General features: G+C 56.0%; 1 protein-coding gene across 1 annotated transcript in view; it reads right to left on the reverse strand.

The window, feature by feature from the left end:
• Positions 1-22730, reverse strand: part of Clptm1 (CLPTM1 regulator of GABA type A receptor forward trafficking) — a 38171-nt gene that overhangs the window by 10153 nt on the left and 5288 nt on the right. Inside the window, exons 2-4 of the mRNA XM_051162542.1 lie at positions 13521-13633; positions 3201-3324; positions 2122-2280 (exon numbers count right to left, since the gene is read on the reverse strand). Of these exons, the coding sequence (XP_051018499.1) occupies positions 2122-2280; positions 3201-3324; positions 13521-13633 (396 nt within the window). The remainder of the gene's footprint in view (positions 1-2121; positions 2281-3200; positions 3325-13520; positions 13634-22730) is intronic.

Genomic DNA, 22730 nt, shown 5'->3' on the forward strand with positions numbered 1-22730 from the left:
CACAAAGGAAGATCCTATTATGATAAAACAAAAGAGGAAGTAAGCAGCCTGGGAGCCCACGGCCCTCTTTCCCACCTCCACTGCCCTCTGACCACAGCCTTCCTCACTCCGACCTTCCCAGGAGGAAGCCGAGGCTGTGGAGGGAAAAATGAAGGGGAAGGAAAGGAGGCTCTGGGTAGAGTCTGCTGTCTGACTGTGTGTGTGGGGGGGGGGGGGGGAAGCTTGGCCCACACTGGGTCCTGCCCTCCAAGTCCACTGGGTACTTCCTGGGAAGTGAGACCTGTGTCCCCAAGACCGGGCCCCCATTCTTTTTGGAACCTCATGGGCCTGAGCTTGATTGTATGGCCATAGTATCACCAAAGTCACGGCGGTGTCTGCTCAGTTCCAGCCACTCAGTGGTGGGGCATCTCTTCCCCCCATTCCCAAAGCCTGCTGGGCACAAAGGACAAGAGCTCAGCCAGACCAAGTACGCACTGGCTGCAGCTGCAGCTCTAGGCACAGGCCTGTAGTTTCAGTCACTCAGGAACAGTGAAATTAAACAGTGAGTTCTGCCTGGTCACTCAGTGAGCCCCTATCTACATGTTAAGTAAAAAAAAAGGGCTCCTGTAATCCAAGAAGTTGAAGGATTCAAAACCACCTGCTGCTATACAGTAAGACTAGCCTGAACTACATGAGACTATCTCCAAAAAAAAAAAAAAAAAGAAAAGAAAAAAAAAAAAAAAAGAAAAGCTGCCGGGCGTGGTGGCGCACGCCTTTAATCCCAGCACTCGGGAGGCAGAGGCAGGCAAATCGCTGTGAGTTCAAGGCCAGCCTAGTCTACAAAGCAAGTCCAGGACAGCCAAGGCTAACACAGAGAGACCTTGTCTGGAAAAACTAAAAAAAAAAAAAAAAAAAAAAAAAAAAAGAAAAGAAAAGAAAGAAAGAGAGAAAGAAAAGAAAAGAAAAGCTGAGTATGGTAGCTCAATCTCAGCACTTGGGAGGCAGAGGCAAGAGGATGGCTATGAGATCGAGGCCAATATGAGCTACAAAACCAGTCTAGGACAGCCACGGCTACACAGAAAAATCCTGCCTTGAAAAACTAAAATAAAATCTGAGGCAGAGGCAAGTGGATTGCTGTGAGTTCGAGGCCAGCCTGGTCTACAAAGTGAGTCCAGGACAGCCAAGGCTACACAGAGAAACCCTGCCTCGAAAAACCAAAAAAAAAAAAAAAAAAAAAAAAAAAAATAATAATAATAATAATAATAATAATAATAATATAAAATAAAATAAAATCCAAGGCGGGGGCTCAGTTGTTCAGTACTTATGTAGCATGCAGGATAGATGCTTTAAGTTCAACTGCTAACAACAACAGCAGCAGCACTGCTGAGTGTTTATGCATGCCCACCCAGTCCTCTGCTGGACAGTGATGGGGATACAGACATTGCAAAGACCAGCCTTACCCTCCTAGATTTCAAGGACTTGTGAGAAAGCTGCGCCCAGACAGAGCACCCACCCTGGACTATGGAAGCCAGCAGACTGTGCGAACTGAGAACATACTTAAACAAGCTGAGGAGCTTCCTGGAGGAAGCAGGGAGTGAAGTGACTCTCAGTGGCCGCTGACCTTGAAAAGCCACCAAGCCGCTGCTCACCCCAGCTTCATCTATCACACAGGCGGCATGAGGCAGTAACAGTTGCACAGGGCAATCATAGCTGCTTTTTGTTTCAAGACAGGGCTTCCCAAAATCCACAGCCTGCTCTCCAAGCCATAGCCCTTGTGCCTCAGCTGTGCAAGTCCTGGACACAGGGCAGCACTGCCACACCCCGCTGCTACACCTCTCACTTTTATGGCATGCAGAGGTCTGCACACATCAGTCTGGTTTGGGTTCTGCGCAGCAAAGCCCTGTCACTGCTTATCTGTGTAACTTTGCTTTTGTTTCTGTTTTCTGTTTTTTCCAGACAGGGCTTCTCTGTGCAACAGCTGATCTGTGCAACTCTGAACCTAAGCCGTCGGGCATCACTGTGCTGAGCAGGCCCATCAGGGAGGATGGTTGACTGGCTAAAGTTGGGGATTACACCACGCTAACGGTGGCTGTGACGACCCAGGTTAAGACAGGGGAGCAGAGGATTGTGGGAAGGACCTACCTGTGGAATGTCAAGCTCTGCAAAGTGCTCATAGCAGCCATCTGAATTCTCCCCACTGGTCCAGTCGCCGTACACCAGGTCATGCTGCTCCCAGAAGAGTGCCGAGGTGGCATTGAAGTCTGTGAAGTGCTCGTGCTCCGAGATGTACACATGCAGGTTCTGTGGGGAGCAAGGGGGGTGGGGCGAGCAGCCACATGTTAACGAGAACATGTTATTTGTGGAAAGTGACTGAGAGAAACTGGTAAACCCAACCTTTGCTTTTGCCATATGCCGGCTCCCCCTGAACTGTCACGCTAAGGAGCACCCCCTGCCAATAATGAACCTAAGGATTGGGGCTGGAGAGATGGCTCAGAGGTTAAGAGCACTGTCTGTTCTTCCAAAGGTCCTGAGTTCAATTCCCAGCAACCACATGGTGGCTCACAGCCATCTATAATGAGATCTGGTGCCCTCTTCTGGCAGGCAGGTACACATGTAAGCAGAATATGTATAAATGATAAATAAATAAGTATTTTTTAAAAAATGAACCTAAGGACAAGGAAGCAGGACCACCACAGATGGCCTCCCAGTTAGAGCTACAGAGACCTGGGGAAGGAAGTCAAGCGCCTGGACCCTAGAAGGGGAGGCGAGCATGGGACACCCTCTCCTGCTCCGCCAAGGCGCCTACCTACTATCCCCATCCCAAGGAGCCACTATTCAGTAGTGGCCTGGTAACAGGCTGGAAACCACAGCAACAGAGCCAAGGCGAGCACGGACCTGGGAGAGGCTGAGGAGGAGGGGTCTGGTGGCTGTGCCAGTCACCCTGTCACCCACAACCACAAAGGCCAAACATGTTTCTGAAAGAAAACCCCCGGGCACCCTGTTGCAATAGGTGCACAACAGCCAGAAAGACTGCCACATGAGCTCCCGAGAGTCCTGTTTCCTCAGTGTCCCTTGGGTGGCACGAGTCTCCTGCACTGACAGGTTAGAGCATTTGGGTCTCACATGTCCACAGAGCTGGCAGCAGCCAGGAACTGCTCTACCCTGCCTGTCCTCATCACATCCTGTCCCAGCCCCTCAAGTTGCTTCCCACCAAGCGTTACCATTAGAGTGTCTTTAGGGAACAGGTTGCGGCTGGCGACACGTGGCGCCCCTCCGGGCCCTGACTGGTCCTGAGGGGACGGCCCTCGGCGAAACCAGCTGCTGATGGCCCAAATGATGAAGATCCTGAGGAAGGAAGGAGGGCAGGTAAGACCTACACCCTGTGCTGGAGTCCAGTGCATCAGCCTCCAAAGCAGCCCCTGCTCTCTGAGGTCTGAGGCAGCTGAGCAAGCACCGGTGAAGACTCTTGCAAAGCAGAGACTCAAAAAGCCCTATGCAAGTGGGCTGTCACCCACACAGGGCCACCCCCTTGACCCCTCCAGGACCTCATGGGCCACAGGGCTCAGTCACTCAAGCTCAGAGCTGGGAGATCTAGAGCAGTCAGACACCCCAGTCCCTGGAGGCCTAATGGAGATCCAAAACACTCTAGACTCTTCCCACCACACTGCAAGAAAGCTCAGTGCACGACTCTCCAGGTTCAGCTGCAGAATAAAGAAGCTGGCAGTGACGGGCTAGCCTTTCCAGTCGCAGGAAGCTGGCGGTGACGGGCTAGCCTTTCTAGCCGCAGAAAGCCGTGTTTTCGTAGCGCTTTTCGTGGTACTAGAGAGCAAAGGGAGGCTTCTCACATGCCAGGCAAGCGCTCTTCCATGGAGCCACGCGCCCAGCCCTTCCCTGGTGAGTTCTGGACTTTAGCACTTAACCATCTGCGACCCACCTCCCCCCAAGACAGGGTCTCTCTGGGTAGCCCTGGCTGTCCTGGAACTCACTCTATAGACCAGGCTGGCCTCACACTCAGAAATCCACCTGCCTCTACCTCCCCAACACTGGGATTAAAGGCGTGCGCCACTAGGTGAGCCAGGGTTTTAGTAAGTTGTTGGAGCTGGCCTTGAACTTGAGATTTCCTCACCGTGGATCACCTAGCTGGGGTAACTTCCTGAGCCTCACTTTCCCAGGCAAGAAGGATTCATGAAGCTACTTATCATGTGGAGTGCACACCTGTGATTCTAACACTGAGACATGGAGACAAAAGGAAGAGGAGCTAAAAGCCATCCTTGGCTCCACAGTGAGCTCAGAGCCAGCCAGACCCATGTGAGATCCTGTCTCCAAAACAACCAAAACCCCAACAAATAAAATAAAACCGCAAACAACAAAGCAAAACAGGGGTCAGATAGATGGTTGAGGAACTGCCACAGAGTAGTCTATGGCTCAGTCTGTGGAGGACTGTCTTCATTATTAACTGATACAGGAGGGCCCACTGGGAGGGGTACCATGCCTAGGCTGGTGGAACTGAGCTGTGTAAGAAAGCTATGACTAAGCCGGCGTGGTGTGGCGGATGCCTGTAATCCCAGCACTCGGGAGGCAGAGGCAGGAGGCCAGCCTGGTCTACAAAGAGTCTAGGTTAGCCAAGGCCACACAGAGACACCCTGTCTTGAAAAAACAAAAAAAGAAATAAAGAACTTACGGATAATATATACAAGGCTCGAAGTTCCACTCTAGTACCATACACAAACCATCTATCTTCTCTCTCTCCTTTTCGTCTCACACACACACACTCACTCACACACTCACTCACACTCACTCACTGTATTCTGTATGTGCAGTAACCCTGACACACAAGGCTACAGGGGTCAGCCCAGCTGCGCCAGCCTGAGCAACGCTATCACACCATCTTCTGGAAAAGAACCTGGATTTTTCTTTCTTTCTTTCTTATTTTTTTTGTTTGTTTGTTTGTTTGTTTGTTTGTTTTCCAGACAGGGTTTCTCTGTGTAGCCTTGGCTGTCCTGGACTCACTTTGTAGACCAGGCTGGCCTCGAACTCACAGAGATCCGCCTGCCTCTGCCTCCCGAGTGCTGGGATTAAAGGCGTGCGCCACCACGCCCGGTTCAAGAACCTGGATTTTGAGTTGGGCTGACTGGCCAGCAAATGCCAAACAATCCTCCTGTCTCTGCCTCCCACTAGGGATGGGAACTAAGGTTCTTATGCAGGCACAATGAGCAATGGCCCAGGCCCTTGTAGGCCTTTGGGGCAGAGTGTCACTGCAAGCGAGGTTAGCCTGGAACTTACCGTCCTCCGCTTCAGCCTCCCCACAGCTAAGGCTGTAAGTGTACTGCCAGCACCCACTCTTGGGCAAGGCTCTGGTTTTTTGAGACAGGGTTATTTCGTGCGGCCCTGGCCATCCTGGACTCGCTTTGTAGACCAGGCTGGCCATGAATTCACAGCGATCCACCTGCCTCTGCCTCCCGAGTGCTGGGATTACAGGCATGAGTCACCACGCCCGGCTTCTGGCAAGACTCTACCTTTTGTGACCTTTGAAGTGGGGTGTGAAGAGCATCCACCTTCACCGAATTGTTACGGCATTAGCAGACCAGAGCCTGGCCCCACCCCGTGCTAGCTTTTTATTTCATCAAGGGCAATGTACAGCTCTCAGGGTGGAGCTCAGTGACAGAGCGCTGCCCAGGCATGGCAAGGCCGCACGTTTCAAACCCATCACCACAAAATACAGAAACAGAAAACCAGAAAGCACACACGGAGTGGAAAAGTACTGAGACTGATGGCGGGGTGGGCTGGTGCCTCCTGGCTGGGGCTCATTAGGGCAGGACTTGCCTCTGCCTGTTGAAGCCAAGGAGCCCTGGGGTCTGGGGTCTCAGGGGCTGCAGCCCAGCTGAGCCATCTGCTCCCCAATGCACACAGCTGACAGAGGTCTGGAACAGTGCTCTCGGGGGACCCTGCTGCCTCCCACTTTGGTAAATACTCCAAGGGAGAATGTCAGAACAGCACTGCCCCGCTCAGAGGCGGGCCTGTCCCCATGTGTGAGACAAGACAGGCTGGTCCTAGCCCCTACATCACCTTAGGAATCCTCTGAGAGGACCTGTGGGACAAAGAAAAGCCCTTCCTGTGCATCGAGGCCTGCAGAAAGACAGTATTACCTGAGGAAAGCCAGCATGGTGGCTCACGCCTGTGATTCCTGCACTGAGAAGCAGGAGGGCTGCCTCAAGCTCCAGGCCTGACGGGACTACTGAGCAAGACAACTGTTTCAAAAAAAAAAAAAAAAGGAAAGAAAAGAAAAACTTGCTTCAAAAGGAAAATAAAAATATGCATTAAACCGGGTGTGGTGGCGCATGCCTTTAATCCCAGCACTGGGAGGCAGAGGCAGGCGGATTGCTGTGAGTTCGAGGCCAGCCTGGTTTACAAAGTGAGTCCAGGATGGCCAAGGCTACACAGAGAAACCCTGTCTCGAAAAACCAAAAAAAAAAAAAAAAAAAGCATTAAATTCTCTATCCCATTCCAAATAGCATTTTTGGGGGTGGGGTGGGGAGTTTGAGACAGAGTTTGTCTGTGTAGCCCTGGCTGTCCTGGAACTTGCTCTGTAGACCAGGCTGGCCTCGAACTCAGAGACCTGCCTCTGCCTCTAGAGTGCTGGGATTACAAGTGTGCTTCACCACCACATGGGCACTCTAAATAGCTATTTTTACAGAAATCTTATAAACAAATGCTCATAACTATTAATTCCAGCATTCAGGAGGCAGACACAGGAGGATCACCAAAATAGCTGGAGTACAGTAAGTTTAACGCCAGTCAGGGACACGTAAGTCACCATCTCAACAAAACATACACACATCACACACATACAAAACACGGGCAGGGTAGTTCACAGGGTAGCGCACTAACTCAGCACAGCTGAGGCCCTGTACTCAATCCTCAGCACTGTCAAGCTCCGCTCCAGGAAACATCAGTGCAGGTGAAAGGTCCGTTGAGTTTGTGGACATCATCCCACAACAGACGGCCACTGTCACATAATTTGATGGGGTAGGGTGGGGACAGCTTTGTGTATCACTTAACTATCCCAGAATCCTGGTACTCATTTGTAAATCTGGCACTGAAGAGCTGGAGAGATGGCTCCGTAGTTCAGAGCACTGGCTGCTCTTCCAGAGAAGCTAGGTTCAATTCCCAGCACCCACAGGGTAGCTTGTGGCTGTCTGTAATCCCAGGGGACTGACATATCATGCAGACATAAATAAAAGTAATTAAAAAAACAAAAAATGGCTGGGTATAGTGGCTCACGCCTTTAATCCCAGCACTGGGGAAGCAGAGACAGGAGGATCGCTGTGAGTTCCAGGCCAGCCTGGTCTACAAAGCGAGTCCAGAACAGCCAAGGCTACACAGAGAAACCCTGTCTGGGAAAAAAAAAGTTTGAGGCCAGCCTGGTCTACAGAGCAAGCTCCAGGACCCCATCTTTAAAAAAATCTGGCATTTAAGAGGTGAGGCAGGAGGCTGTCTTCCTAGGGTCAGAGTACCCGCAACTGCGTCAGGCATGTGTGTGTGCAGCTGTACCTGTCCTGCAACTTACTATGTAGACCAGGCTGGCTTCCAACGCAGAGATCTGCTTGCCTCTGCCTCCCGAATGCTGGCACTAAAGTCGTGCGCCACCACGCCCGGCCCAAGTCTCATCTTAAGACCTCCAATCTTGGGGTTGGAGACATGGATCCGTGGTTAGCAACAGTTGTTCGCCTCCCTGAAGATGGGGTCTGACTCCTGGCACCCACATGGGGGCACACAGCTCTCCACTAGACTTCCTTTTCTGACTTCCAAGGCCCCCAGGCACACACAGGGAGCAAACACACATACAGGACAAATAAACACTTCTACACATAAAACCATCTTAATAAATTCATAAAAAATTAGTTGAGTTCCAACTAACCAGACGTACATTCTTGCAAGCACAGGCCTGGAGAGGCTAAGGTAGGAGGGCCACAGCAAATTCAAGGTCAGCCTGGACTGCCTGGGGAGACACTGCCTCAGAAAAGCAAACAAGTGCCTTTAATTCTAGCACCCAGGAGCAAGAGGCAGGTGGATCTGTGAGTTCCAGGCCAGGCAGTTATACGGTGAGGCCTTGTTTCATTAGGTAAATAAATAAAACTAAAATTCAATGCCAGGGCTTGTGTAGTAAAGTCTTACTACGCAGCCTGGTGACCATGTAAAAGTAAGAGAAAGCCAATGCCATAAAGCTGTCCCTGACCTCCACGGCAGCACACGCCGGACCCTTGACCTCACATACAAACAGCAAATATAATTTTAAAAAACTCTATGCCTAGCATATTTGGGGCCCTTTATTTCACCCACAGCAACAACACACACACACACACACACACACACACACACACACACACACACACACACACACACGACTTCAGATGAGCAGCCACCCACACCCACCTGATGTCTGCTGCCACTAGTTAAGGGAGGAAGTGAGCCTGCCGGGGCTGGGTGAGAGGCCCTCAGAAGGAAGCATCCCTCAGCACCAACCTGCAGATTCCCAGATGTGCAGCTAATGAAAAGCACTGGGAGGGCGCGCTGCTGGCTCTGAGGAAATGACGGGAGGAACCGCATGGGCTGCCTGTCCTGCACTGTCAACAAAAGCTGAGCCAGATGTGATGGCACAGGTCTGTGACCCAGCACTCAGGGAGGTTCCAAGTTACATACCAAGACATTGTCTCAATTTAAAAATGAGGGGGCCGGAGCCGGACGTGGTGGCGCACGCCTTTAATCCCAGCACTCGGGAGGCAGAGGCAGGCAGATCGCTGTGAGTTCGAGGCCAGCCTGGTCTACAAAATGAGTCCAGGATGGCCAAGGCTACACAGAGAAACCCTGTCTCGGAAAAACCAAAAAAAGAAAAAAAGAGGGGGGGCGGAGGGTGGAGTGGGGGTGGGTCGGGGAGGGGGTGGCGCACACCTTTAATCCCAGCACTCGGGAGGCAGAAGCAGCAGACCTTTGTGAGTTCAAGGCCAGCCTGGTCTACAAAACGAGTCTAGGACAGCCAAGGCTACACAGAGAAACCCTGTTTTGAACGGGGGGGGGGGGGGGGGGGGGGGTGGGGGATGACGTAGGGTGTGGAGGGGGTGGGGGCAGAGGGGATGGAAGGACGATGAACAAGGAAGCCTAAGAAGCCCGGCATGTGGCTCAGCTGACAGAGTGCTCACCTAGCACATGGAGCCCTGGGTTTGCTCCCCAGCACTGGGGGATAAGAGAGCACAGTGGGGGGCTGGAGAAATGGCTCAGAGGTTAAGAGCACTGGCTGTTCTTCCAGAGGCTCTGAGTTCAATTCCCAGCAACCACATGGTGGCTCACAACCATCTGTAATAGGATCCGATGCCCTCTTCTGGTGTGCATGAAGACAGTGTACTCATCTTATACATAATTTTAAAAAACATTTAAAAATAAAAAATAAAAAAAAGAGAGCACAGCGGGGCGTAAATAGAATCAAAATAGATTATACGCAAGTATGAAAATGTCATGGGAAACCACTATTATGTGTAATTTATATATGCCAATAAAAACTTTAACCCCAACACTTAGGAAGCTGAGGCAGGGGGATCTCTAAGAGTATGAGGCCAGCCTGGTCTACATAGTGAGTTCCAGGCTTGCCTTCAAAAAAAAATTTTTTTTTTTTTTGGTTTTTTGAGACAGGGTTTCCCTGTGTAGCCTTGGCTGTCCTGGACTCACTTTGTACACCAGGCTGGCCTCGAACTCAGAGATCCACCTGCCTCTGCCGCCCGAGTGCTGGGATTAAAGCTGTGTGCCATCACGCCCAGCTAAATAGTTAAATCTTAAAAGGGAGCATTAAGATGCTTTAGAGATGCTAACAACTGAGCTCACTCCCAGGACCAACAGGACCTGAGAGAAGAGCCGTCTCCAAGTTCCCTCTGACTCCCGCATGCACCACAGGACATATGCACACACACAATCAAGAAACATAATTTTATAAAATTTTTGGTTTTTTGAGACAGAGTTTCCCTGTGTTAACACCCCTGGCTGTTCTGGAACTCGCTATGTAGACCAGATTGATCTCAAATAGACCCAGCTGCCTCTGCCTCCCAAATGCTGGCATTAAAGGCATGCACTACCAAAACAGGCAAGTTTTTGTTGTTATTGTTTTGGGGTTTTTGTTTGTTGTTTTATTTTTTGACTCAGGGTTTCTCTGTGTAGCTAGTCCTGGACTCACTCTATAGACCAGGGTGGCCTCGAACTCAGAGATCAGCCTGCCACCGCCTCCCCGAGGTGGATCCACTGAATGTGCATCAGCCGAATGAGTTTTTTTGTTTTTGTTTTTTTGGCTTTTCAAGACAGGGTTTCTCTCTGTAGCCCTGGCTGTCCTGGACTTGCTTTGTAGACCAGGCTGACCTCGAACTCACAGCCATCCACCTGCCTCTGCCTCCTGAGTGCTGGGTCAGACAAGTTTTTTTAAAAACTGAAAAAAGGGTCCCAAGGAATGGCCAGCCAGAAGGGCACTTCCCAGCACGGTGAAGGACCCGAGTTTGATACTGGAACCTACATGGCAGAAAGCACAGACACACTCACTAGGTGTTCTCCTGCCTCCACAAAGGCTATGGCATTTACATGTGCACACACAACACATGCTCCCACACAGCGAGTGAGAGAATGAATGACAACACACACACAAAAAAACAAAACAAAAAGGAAGTCTGAGCCAGGCGTGGTGGCGCACACCTTTAATCCCAGCACTCGGGAGGCTGAGGCAGATGGATCGCTGAGTTCGAGGAAGTCTAAGAGATGGAGCAGGAGGGGGCAGGGAGCAGTAAGGGAAAGGCTCATGGCTGAGCGGCCTAGGGCACAAATGGCAGGAATGGCACCCAGGCCTGAGGGCTGAACAGCAAGGAGTTCTCTGTCACAGCCTCACACCTGGAAGCCACAGGCAGGCAGCTCTGTCCCTCACCAGAATGAGCCTGGAGGCTTCAGTGGGGGTCATGCAGCCTTGTCTTTTTTTGCAGTGCTGCGGAGAGAACCCAGGACCTCGCGCATGCTGGGTAGGTTCTCTAGAGCTCAGGCGCGCCCACTGCACCCCATGCCTTCATAAACAGCAGCCATGCCTGTCACACACACCTCCCTCCCTCTGCTGGTAGATTCTCACGGGATCCCCAGGATGAACTCAGCACAGGACTTCCACGTGACGTGGCAACTGAGGCATGAGAATTGAAGAAGGGGCGAGGAGGGTGGTGCGGCTGGCAGAGCGCTTGCTTTGGCTTGCATGACGCTCAGAACGGCACTCCCAGTACCACATGTGGCATACAGGTATGGCGGCACATGCTTATAACTGCCATATAAGAAAGCTGTAACAGCTGGGCGTGGTGGCGCACGCCTTTAATCCCAGCACTCCAGAGGCAGAGGCAGGCGGATCGCTGTGAGTTCGAGGCCAGCCTGGTCTACAAAGTGAGTCCAGGAGAGCCAAGGCTACATAGAGAAACCCTGTCTCGAAAAACAAAAAAACAAAACAAAACAAAACAAAAAAAAAAAAAAACAAAAGAAAAAAGAAAAGCTGTAACTTCAGATCCAGCCAATGGACAGCTCCTTCCCCACCATGGTGGGGAGAGCAGGGACTGCCTCTGACATGAACTCTAGCGCCTCCAAACTCGTCGCTTCCCCTTGGTGGGGAGGCCTGGCGGCACCCAGAGGGAGGGGAAGCAGGCTGTGCAGATGAGACCTGATGGGATCATATGGTGGGGGAGGTGGTCCCCCTCTGTCAGAGGTCTAGGGGAGGAGACAGAACGGAAGAGGGAGGGAGGGGACGGGAAGACACAAGTGAGAGGATAACAATCGGAATGTAATCTGAACAAATTATAATAAATTAAAAAAAAAAAAGAAATCAGCTGTGAGTTCAAGGCCAGCCTGGTCTACAAAGTGAGTCCAGGACAGCCAGGGCTACACAGAGAAACCCTGTCTCTAAAAACAAAAAAAGAAAAAGAAAAAGAAAAAAAAGGCAAAACTAAAAGCAGCTAAACAAGGTGGTATGTGCCTTTAATGAGATGCTGTGAAGGGTTGGGTTCCTATGTATCAGCCGCGCTCCCTGGCTCCCCTCAAACTTCTGTTAGTCAGTTCTCTATTTCGGACAAAATGCTCCTCAAGTCTGTAAACATTAAATACATGTGCCTGACCTGGTACCTCGCACCTCACCCAGGAGGCTGAGGCAGGAGGGTAGCCATGATTGAAAACTGGACTAGAGAGCGAGACCCTGTTTAAACAACAACTCCCCGCGTTTACACCAAGTATAAATTTGTACTGTGGTTCGTCCCTGAGTAAGCTGGGGTTGCAGTGAGGGCCCTGGAGGCAGGAGGACCACCACAACCGAGTCCAGGCCAGCAGGGCTCCATACTGAGACCTATGACACCTATTTATGCCGTTGTCAGCATAAGGCCCATTCACAGAGCAGTGCCGACGGAGGACACGTGTGTCCTGCACTCAGGATGCCGTGGCACCGGTGCTTGAGGATGTTCTCGGCAGGAACACGGTGCACTGTGTTGCAACGGGCACAGAGAGCTCCTAAGTTTAGGGGGAATCTACGAAGGCAGACCCTCTATCCGCTTCTGTACAGCTTCTCCCCCTCCAGGGCTGGTGGGACTCCATTTCCCAGGATACAGAGCGCCTTCTCAGCCAGACCTTGAACTTCTGGCCTGTCACCTCAGCATTTCGGAAGCTGAGGCAGGAGGATCAAGGTTCAAGGACTTGGGCCAGGAAGATGGCTCAGAGGGTAAAGTGTGTGCTGTGAAGCTTGACCAGCTGAGTTTATCCCTAGGACCCTCATGGTAAAAGAGCTGACTCCCCAAGTTGTCCTCTGACCTCCACATATGCGCCTTGTCGTGTACACACCTTCCTACACCCCATAAAATCAGTAAGTCAACATAGTAAAAAGCTCAAGGCCGGGGCTGGAGAGATGGCTGAGGGTTCAATTCCCAGCACCCATATGGTGGCTCACTACCGTACAACTCCAGTTCCAGAGACTCTGACACCCTCACATAGACACACATGCAGGCAAAACACCAATGCACAGCAATGAATGAATGAATGAATGAATGAATGAACAGCTTACACAGCAAGCTGATTCCAACCTAGCAGCTTAGTGGGAACCTGTCTTGAAGTAAGGGGCTTGAGGTGTAGCTCAAAAAGGACGCCTTTAATCCCAGCGCTCAGGAGGCAGAAGCAGGTGGGTCTCTGTGAGTTCAAGGCCAGCCTGGTCTACAAAGAGAGTCTAGGACAGCCAGGGCTACTAACAGAAAAACCCTGTCTCCCTCATCCAAAAAAAAAAATCCATTTTAGGCTGAGCGCTGTCCAGGAGGGCTGGGGTAGAGGGTTAGCAACCAGCATTCAAGAAGGTGGCTGCTGGGGTGAGACTGTGAGAGGCTCTGGCTTATCCCCAAGGTCCTGCTCTAGGCATACAGGCCTCTGTGGGCAGCTCTCACCTATGCAGCGTGTGCTATCCCTGGTCACCACTCCCTCTCCCCAGAGCGGGAGCCCCGAGCCCACCTGCTCACCTGAACAGCACGCCTTTGATGACCTGCCAGGCGTTGGGGGCTGGCTGGGGTGGGGGGTTCTGAGGCTGGGTCTCGGCCGGCGTGTCCCTCCCAATGCTGCCATTGCTGGTCACCTGCGGGGAGAACAGAGAGCATAGGGTGAGGGGGTGCTCTGAGTTTTAGTGGCTGAGCACACAGGGGCTTTGCCAATCTTCAGGGAAGGCACAAGCAGGAGTGCCCAGGCAGGAGGGCTCAAGAGGAAACGGTTCCCCCATGGTACCTGTGCTGGGGGACAGTCCTGAGCTGCCATCCAGTCCACGGGGACCTGTCTATCAGCACCAACCCACAGTGGGCAGCAGTGAGAAGTAGGTGCTCAGAGGGAACCTGTGGCCAGGCCTGGCACTCAAGGGCTGAGAGTTAAATCACAGTACACTGGGGCAGGGAGCCAGCAGCTAAGGGACAGCTGAGTGCTGTCTGTAGAGGGCTGTCCCAGGGCTCTGCAGCTGGCATTAGGAGAGGTGGCTACCATGGAAGGCTGGGACTGATCACAAGGTCCTTCCCTGACCATGAGGGCCCCGAGGCCCCGCTCTCCAGCTCTCCAGCTCTCCAGCGGCAGTCCAGCATGGAGACAGACGGGTCAGAACCTCGCTCACCACTGTGAGCTGGTATACAAACATGCACCCCGTGCACCCTGCCTGGTACCAGGCTCTGAATCACTGCACTCTGCAACTCAGCAAACAAAGGCTCAGAGAAGCTAAGACACTCGGCTGAATTACTCAGGAGCAAGACACCAAGGACAAAGGATCAGGTGGGGTTCCCATGGTAAGAATCCTCTTCTACCAGGCAGAGCGGCACGTGCCTACAATCTCTGCACCTGAGAGGGGAAAGCTGGAGGACCAAGGTTCAAAGCCAACCCAGGCTGTCGCAAAACAGCAGAGACACTGACAGCTAGGTGAGAGAGAGTCCAGGGCAGGGTCATTTTGGAAGCTTCTCTTTAGACACTGCTGGGTCCCTAGTCCTGTGCTAGTCTGCCCTAGCAGCTGTCCCATCCCATTAGCCTTCAAAAGCTAGGACCTGAGGGCTGCAGTAGTAAGCTCAGTAGGTCAGAGCACGGGCTGCTCTTCCTGAGTTCAGTTCCCAGCACCCACACGGTGGCTGCCAAACACCCGGAACTCCAGTTCCAAGGGATCCAATACCCATTTCTGACCTCCACAGGCTCTAGGCACGAAAGCAGCACACACACACAGATGGAGGCAAAACCCTCATACGCATAAAGCAAAATAAATCAGCCTTTGTGGTTGTTGTTGTTGTTTTTCGAGAAAAGGTTTCTCTGTGTAGCCCTGACTGTCCTGGACTCCCTTTGTAGGCCAGGCTGGCCTCGAACTCACAGCGATCCACCTGCCTCTGCCTTCCGAGTGCTGGGATTAAACGTGTGCGCCACCATGCCTGGCATAAATTAGCCTTTTTAAAAAAGGGGTCTGCACTACCGTGGCCATGGCGGAGAATCAGCACCGGATCCACACTTGTGAAGTCAGCACACACACGACCTCCCTGTTCCTGGCCCATCCACACCCACTACCCCCAGGCTCCACTGCCCAGTCCTCCCCACCAGGGCCCTGTACTTCAGCCCCCAACATCTTTTCTCATCACCTCACTGTAGGGAACAGAGCAACCTTGGAGCAGGGCAGGTGTCACTTGCTTCCTCTTGTCCCAATACCAGCAAGGGGAGGGCCCTGTGGCCTCAGCTGCAGTCCTTCCCCCATGGTTCTGGCCTGAGACACATTAGGCATGTCACTCCTTCTACCCTGATGACAGACTTTTAAAATACCGGTACAGGGAGGCGGGCGTGGTGCCACACAACCTTAATCCCAGTACTCAGGAGACAGAGGCAGGCAGATCTCTGAGTTCGAGGCCAGTCTGGTCTACAGGAGTCCAGGACAGCCAGAGCTCTGTGTAACAGATAGAGAGAGATAGAGAGATAGAGAGATAGAGATAGAGAGAGAGAGAGAGAGAGAGAGAGAGAGAGAGAGAGAGAGAGAGAGAGAGAGAAATGAACTGGAGAGATGGCTCAGAGGTTAAAAGCACTGTCTGTTCTTCCAGAGGTCCTGAGTTCAATTCCCACAACCACATGGTGGCTCACAGCCATCTATACTGGAATCTGATGCCCTCTTCTGGCCTGCAGGTGTATGTGCAGATGGAGCAGTCATACATAAATAAAATCTTTTGAGTGAGTGAGTGAAGAGAGAAAGAAAATATTGGTACAGGGTGAACAGAAATGTTCTCCTCGGGCTGGAGAGATGGCTCAGGGGTTAAGAGCACTGTCTGATCTTCCAAAGGTCCTGAGTTCAATTCCCAGCAACCACATAGTGGCTCACAACCATTTATAATGAGGTCTGGTGCCCTCTTCTGGCATGCAGACATACATGCAAACAGAACACTGTACACACAATAAATAAATATTTAAAAAAAAAAAAAAAAAGAAATGTTCTCCTCTGAGATGGGTGTGGTGGTGCACGCCTTTAGTCCCAGCGCTCGGGAGGCAGAGGCAGGCGGATCGCTGTGAGTTCAAGGCCAGCCTCGTCTAAAAAGCGAGTCCAGGACAGCCAAGGCTACACAGAGAAACCCTGTGCCAAAAAACTCCCTCTCCTCCACGGCTTCTCAGGACTGTTCTACATACCTACTGTGCGCCGGGCCCTGAGTTAGGTGGCAGCCACTAAGCTCAGGAACTTGATGGTCCAGGCTGCAGCATTAAGAGGAAACACCCCGCAGAACAGCACAGTAAAGAAGCCACGCACAGGGCACACAGGAGGGCGAGGGGAGAGAATAAGACCAAAAGGACCGGGGGACCCACCGACCGAGCAACGGGGGCCGACCCACGCCGCGACCACCAGCCGACCACCAGCCACCAGCAGCCGACCAGCCACCAACCAGCGACCGACCAGCAGCCGACCAGCGCCGACACGACCACCGCAGCCGACCACCAGCCGACCACCAGCCGACCAGCGACCGACCAGCAGCCGACCACCAGCCGACCAGCGACCGACCAGCAGCCGACCAGCAGCCGACCCCACCGGACCAGCGACCAACAGCAGCCGACCACCAGTCCGACCAGCGACCAACCACCAGCCGACCAGCGACCAACCAGCAGCCGACCAGGACCAACCCAGCCGGATCCATCGACAACCAGCAGCCGACCACCAGCGACCAGCGACCAACCACCAGCCGACCAGACCAACCACCAGCCCCAGCGACCAACCAGCCGCCACCACCAGCCGACCAGGACCGACCAGCAGCCGACAGCGCCGACCACCAGCCGACCAGCGACCAACCAGCAGCCGACCAGCAGCCGACCAGCGACCAACCAGGCAGCCGACCAGCAGCCGCCCACAGCCGACCAGCGACCAAACCGCAGCCGACCCCAGCCGACCAGCGACCAACCACCTAGCGATCCGCAGCCGCCCAGCGACCAACCAGCTCCGACCAGCGCCGACCAGCGACCAACCAGCAGCCGACCACCAGCCGACCAGCGACCAACCACCAGCCGACCAGCGACCAACCAGCAGCCGACCAGCGACCAACCAGCAGCGACAGCGACCATAAACCAGCAGCCGACCAGCGACCAACCACCAGCCGACCAGCGACCAACCACCAGCCGACCAGCGACCAACCACCAGCCGACCAGCGACCAACCAGCAGCCGACCAGCGACCAACCACCGCCGACCAGCGACCAACCACCAGCCGACAGCGACCGACCAGCAGCCGACCAGCGACCAACCACCCGCCGACCAGCGACCAACCAGCAGCCGACCAGCGACCAACCACCAGCCGACCAGCGACCAACCAGCAGCCGACCGCGACCAACCAGCAGCCGCCCAGCGACCAACCACCAGCCGACCACGACCAACCGCAGCCGACCAGCAGCCGACCAGCGACCAACCAGCAGCCGACCAGCGACCGACCAGCAGCCTGACCAGCGACCAACCAGCAGCCGACCAGCAGCCGATCCAGCGACCAACCAGCTAGCCGACCAGACGACAGCAGCCGACCAGCGACCAACCAGCAGCCGACCAGCGACCGACCAGGCAGCCGACCAGCGACCAACAGCAGCCGACCAGCAGCCGACCAGCGACCAACCAGCAGCCGAGCCAGCGACCGACCAGCAGCCGACCAGCGACCAACAGCGCCCGACCAGCGACCAACCAGCAGCCGACCAGCGACCAACCAGCAGCCCGACCAGCGACCGACCAGCAGCCGACCAGCGACCAACCAGCAGCCGACCAGCGACCAACCAGCAGCCGACCAGCACCGACCAGCGACCAACCAGCAGCCGACCAGCGACCAACCAGCAGCCGACCAGCGACCGACCCAGCAGCCGACCAGCGACCAACCCAGCAGCCGCCAGGACCGACCAAGCGCCGCCCAGCGACCAACCAGCACGACAGCGACCAGCAGCCGACCAGCGACCAACCAGCAGCGACCAGCGACCAACCACCAGCCGACCAGCGCCAACCACCAGCCGCCCAGCGAGCAACCAGCAGCCGACCACCAGCCGCCCAGCGACCAACCACAGCCGACCAGCGACCACCATCAGCCGACCAGAGCCGACCAGCGACCAACCAGCAGCCGACCAGCGACCGACCAGCAGCCGACCAGCGACCAACCAGCAGCCGACCAGCGACCACCAGCAGCCGACCAGCGACCAACCAGCAGCCGACCAGCGACCGACCAGCAGCCGACCAGCGACCAACCAGGCAGCCTACCAGCGACCAACCAGCAGCCGACCAGCAGCCGACCAGCGACCAACCCAGCAGCCGACCAGCGACCCCCAGCAGCCGACCAGCGACCAACCAGCCAGCCGACCAGCGACCAACCAGCAGCCGACCAGCGACCGACCACAGCCGACCAGCGACAAACCAGCAGCCGACCAGCGACCGACCAGAGCCGACCAGCGACCGACCAGCAGCCGACCAGCGACCAACCAGCCGACCGCAGCCGACCAGCGACCAACCAGCAGCCGACCAGCGACCGACAGCAGCCGACCAGCGACCAACAGCGCCGACCACGGACCAACCATCAGCCGACCAGCGACCAACCAGCAGCCGACCAGCGACCAAACCACCAGCCGACCAGCGACCAACCCCCGCCGACCAGCGACCAACCACCAGCCGACCACCAGCCGACCAGCGACCGACCAGCAGCCGACACCAGCCGACCAGCGACCAACCACGCAGCCGACCAGCGACCAAACCAGCAGCCGACCAGCGACCAACCACTCAGCCGACCAGCGACCATACCAGCAGCCGACCACCAGCCGACCAGCAGCCGACCAGCGACCAACCACCAGCCGACCAGCGACCAACCAGCAGCCGACCACCAGCCGACCAGCGACCAACCACCAGCCGACCAGCTGACCAACCACCAGCCGACCAGCGACCAACCAGCAGCCGACCAGCGACCACCAGCAGCCGACCAGCGACCGACCAGCAGCCGATCCCAGCGACCAACCAGCAGCGACCAGCGACCAACCAGCAGGCCTGACCAGCGACAACCCCCTCCGACCAGCGACCAACCGCAGCCGACCAGCAGCCGACCAGCGACCAACCAGCAGCCGACCAGGACCGACCAGCAGCCGACCAGCGACCAACCAGCAGCCGACCAGCGACCAACCACCAGCCGACCAGCGACCAACCACCAGCCGACCAGCGACCAACCAGGCCCGACCAGCAGGCCGAGCAGCGACCAACCAGCAGCGACCAGCGACCACTCCACCCAGCCGACAGCGACCAACCAGCAGCCGACCAGCAGCCGACCCAGCGACCAACCAGCAGCCGACCAGCGACCAACCACCAGCCGACCAGCGACCAACCCCATCCGACCAGCGACCACCCAGCAGCCGACCAGCGACCGACCAGCAGCGACCAGCGACCAACCAGCAGCCGACCAGACCAACCACCAGCCGACAGCGACCAACCACCAGCCGACCAGCGACCAACCAGCAGCCGACCAGACCAACCAGCAGCCGACCAGCACCAACCAGCAGCCGACCAGCGACCAACCAGCAGCCGACCAGCGACCAACCAGCAGCCGACCAGCGACCGACTCACCAGCCGACCAGGCGACCAACCACCAGCCGACCAGCGACCAACCAGCAGCCGACCAGCGACCACCAGCAGCCGACCAGCGACCAACCAGCAGCCGACCACCAGCCGACCAGCGACCAACCACCAGCCGACCAGCGACCAACCAGCAGCCGACCAGCGACCAACCACCAGCCGACCAGCGACCAACCAGCAGCCGACAGCGACCAACCAGCAGCCGACCAGCGACCGACCACCAGCCGACAGCGACCGACCCCACCGACCAGCGACCACCCCTCAGCGAGCCGCGACCGACCACCAGCGACCAGCGACCGACCACCAGCCGACCAGCGACCAACCACAGCCGACCAGCGACCAACCAGCAGCCGACCACCAGCGACCAGCGACCAACCAGCAGCCGACCAGCCGACCAGCGACCAACCAGCGCCACCAGCGACCAACCACCAGCCGACCAGCGACCAACCCAGCAGCCGACCACCAGCCGACCAGCGACCAACACCAGCCGACCAGCGACCAACCAGCAGCGACCAGCGACCAACCAGCAGCCGACCAGCGACCAACCACCAGCCGCCAGCGACCAACCACCAGCCGACAGCGACCAACCAGCAGCCGACCAGCGGACCAACCAGCAGCCGACCAGCGACCAACCACCAGCCGACCAGCGCCAACCAGCAGCCGACCAGCGACCAACCAGCAGCCGACCAGGACCACCAAGCCGACCAGCAGCCGACCAGCGACAACCAGCAGCCGACCAGCGACCAACCAGCAGCCGACAGCGACCAACCAGCCGACCAGCGACCAACCAGCAGCCGACCAGCAGCCGACCAGGCGACCGACCAGCAGCCGACCAGCGACCGACCAGCAGCCGACCAGCGACCGCCTAGAGACCGACCAGCAGCGACCACCAGCCGACCAGCGACCAACCAGCAGCCGACCAGCGACCAACCAGCAGCCGACCAGGACCAACCACCAGCCGACCAGCGACCAACCACCAGCCGACCAGCGACCAACCAGCAGCCGACCAGCGACAACCAGCAGCCTACCAGCGACCCAACCACAGCCGACCAGCGACCAACCAGCAGCCGACCAGCGGACCAACCAGCAGCCGACCAGCGACCAACCAGCAGCCGACCAGCGACCGCCCCAGCAGACCAGCGACCAACCAGCAGCCGACCAGCGGACCAACCACCAGCCGACCAGCGACCAACAGCAGCCACCAGGCGACCAACCAGCAGCGACCAGCGACCAACCAGCAGCCGACCACCAGCCGACCAGCGACCACCACCAGCGACCAGCGACCCAACCAGCAGCCGACCAGGACCAACCACCAGCCGACCAGCGACCAACCAGCAGCCGACCAGCGACCAACCAGCAGCCGACCAGCGACCGACCACCAGCGACCAGCGACCGCCGACCACCAGCTCGACCAGCGACCAACCAGCAGCGACCAGCGACCGACCACCAGCCGACCAGCGACCGACCACAGCCGACCAGCGACCAACCACCAGCCGACCAGCGACCAACCAGCAGCCGACCACCAGCCGACCAGCGCCCAACCAGCAGCCGACCACCAGCCGACCAGCGACCAACCAGCAGCCGACCGCACCAACCACCAGCCGACCAGCGACCAACCAGCGCCGACCACCAGCCGACCAGCGACCAACCACCAGCCCAGCGACCAACCAGCAGCCGACCAGCGACCAACCAGCAGCCGACCAGCGACCAACACAGCCGACCAGCGACCAACCACCAGCCGACCACGACCAACCAGCAGCCGACCAGCGACCAACCAGCCTACCATCGACCAACCACCATCCGACCAGCGACCAACCAGCAGCCGACCATCTACCACCATCAGCCTACCATCTACCACCACAGCCCCATCTACCTACCAGCATCTACCCACCAACCATCATCCGACCAGCGACCAACCCATCCTACCATCGACCAACCAGCATCACCGCTACCACCACATCCTACCATCATCCTACCATCTACCAACCATCATCCTACCATCTACCAACCATCATCCTACCATCTACCTACCATCTACCAACCATCTACCTACCATCATCCTACCATCTACCAACCACCATCCTACCATCTACCTACCACCATCCTACCATCTACCAACCACCATCCTACCATCTACCAACCACCATCCTACCATCATCCTACCATCTACCAACCATCATCCTACCATCTACCTACCTAATTTTGTTTGTTTGTTTGTTTTCAAGACAGCATTTCTCTGTGTAGCCTTAGCTGTCCTGGAACTCCCTCTGTAGACCAGGCTGGCCTCGAACTCACAGAGATCCACCTGCCTCTGCCTCCCGAGTGCTGGGACTACAGGCGTGCGCCCCATCACGCCCGGCTCTGCTTTTTTTTAAGGTAAACATCCAGGCCGTGTCCCAGTCACTGCCCAGCCCTTCCTGTGGCACACTCAATGTTCTTCCTAAAGTAAGGACATAAGATAAATAGAAATATGTTCTGGAGAAATAAACAAGTGACAGCCGCCAGGACAAAAAGCAGAATCCACCCAGACTGGGCTGACACCTCAGTGAGGCTCTCAGGCTGGGACAGAGAACATGCAGGAAAAGGTGTTTTAGTGGTGGGGGAAGGTATGAGGGCCAGCAGGCCTGTCCAGGTACAAGGTCCCTACTCTGAGGCAGCTGAGGTCTGTAGGTCCAGAGTCAGGAACAGAGGCGGGCATCAGGGCTGGTCTGAAGCCTGGCTGCTTCCAGGTCTCCCCCCCCCCCCGGCCCCCCGCCCCGCCCCCAGTGACGGGCAATCCAGCGGCGGAAGCCTCCCACAGACAAGCAGAGCAAACCCGTGAGGGCTGCCTCACAGCCAGGAGCACGGCCAGTCAGAAAGCCCCTCCCAGGGCTGCTGAGGTGTGAGGACACTGGGGCTACATGAGGGTGTGTGCCGGCGGGGGGGAGGGGGCACAGCTCAGTACTCCCAGAATTCAGGATACACCACACCCAGGGTCCCTTCCTCAGTACTGGGGGACAAGATAGGGTCCTGAGTCAGGAGAGAGGAAAACCTATGGACGCTCACAACTATCTGTAGCCCAGCTGCAGGCGTCTGATGCCCACTCTGCCCACATGTACCAGGCATGCGTGTGATGCA

This window comes from Acomys russatus, chromosome 19 (assembly GCF_903995435.1).
Source record: "Acomys russatus chromosome 19, mAcoRus1.1, whole genome shotgun sequence".
Taxonomy (NCBI): domain Eukaryota; kingdom Metazoa; phylum Chordata; class Mammalia; order Rodentia; family Muridae; genus Acomys; species Acomys russatus.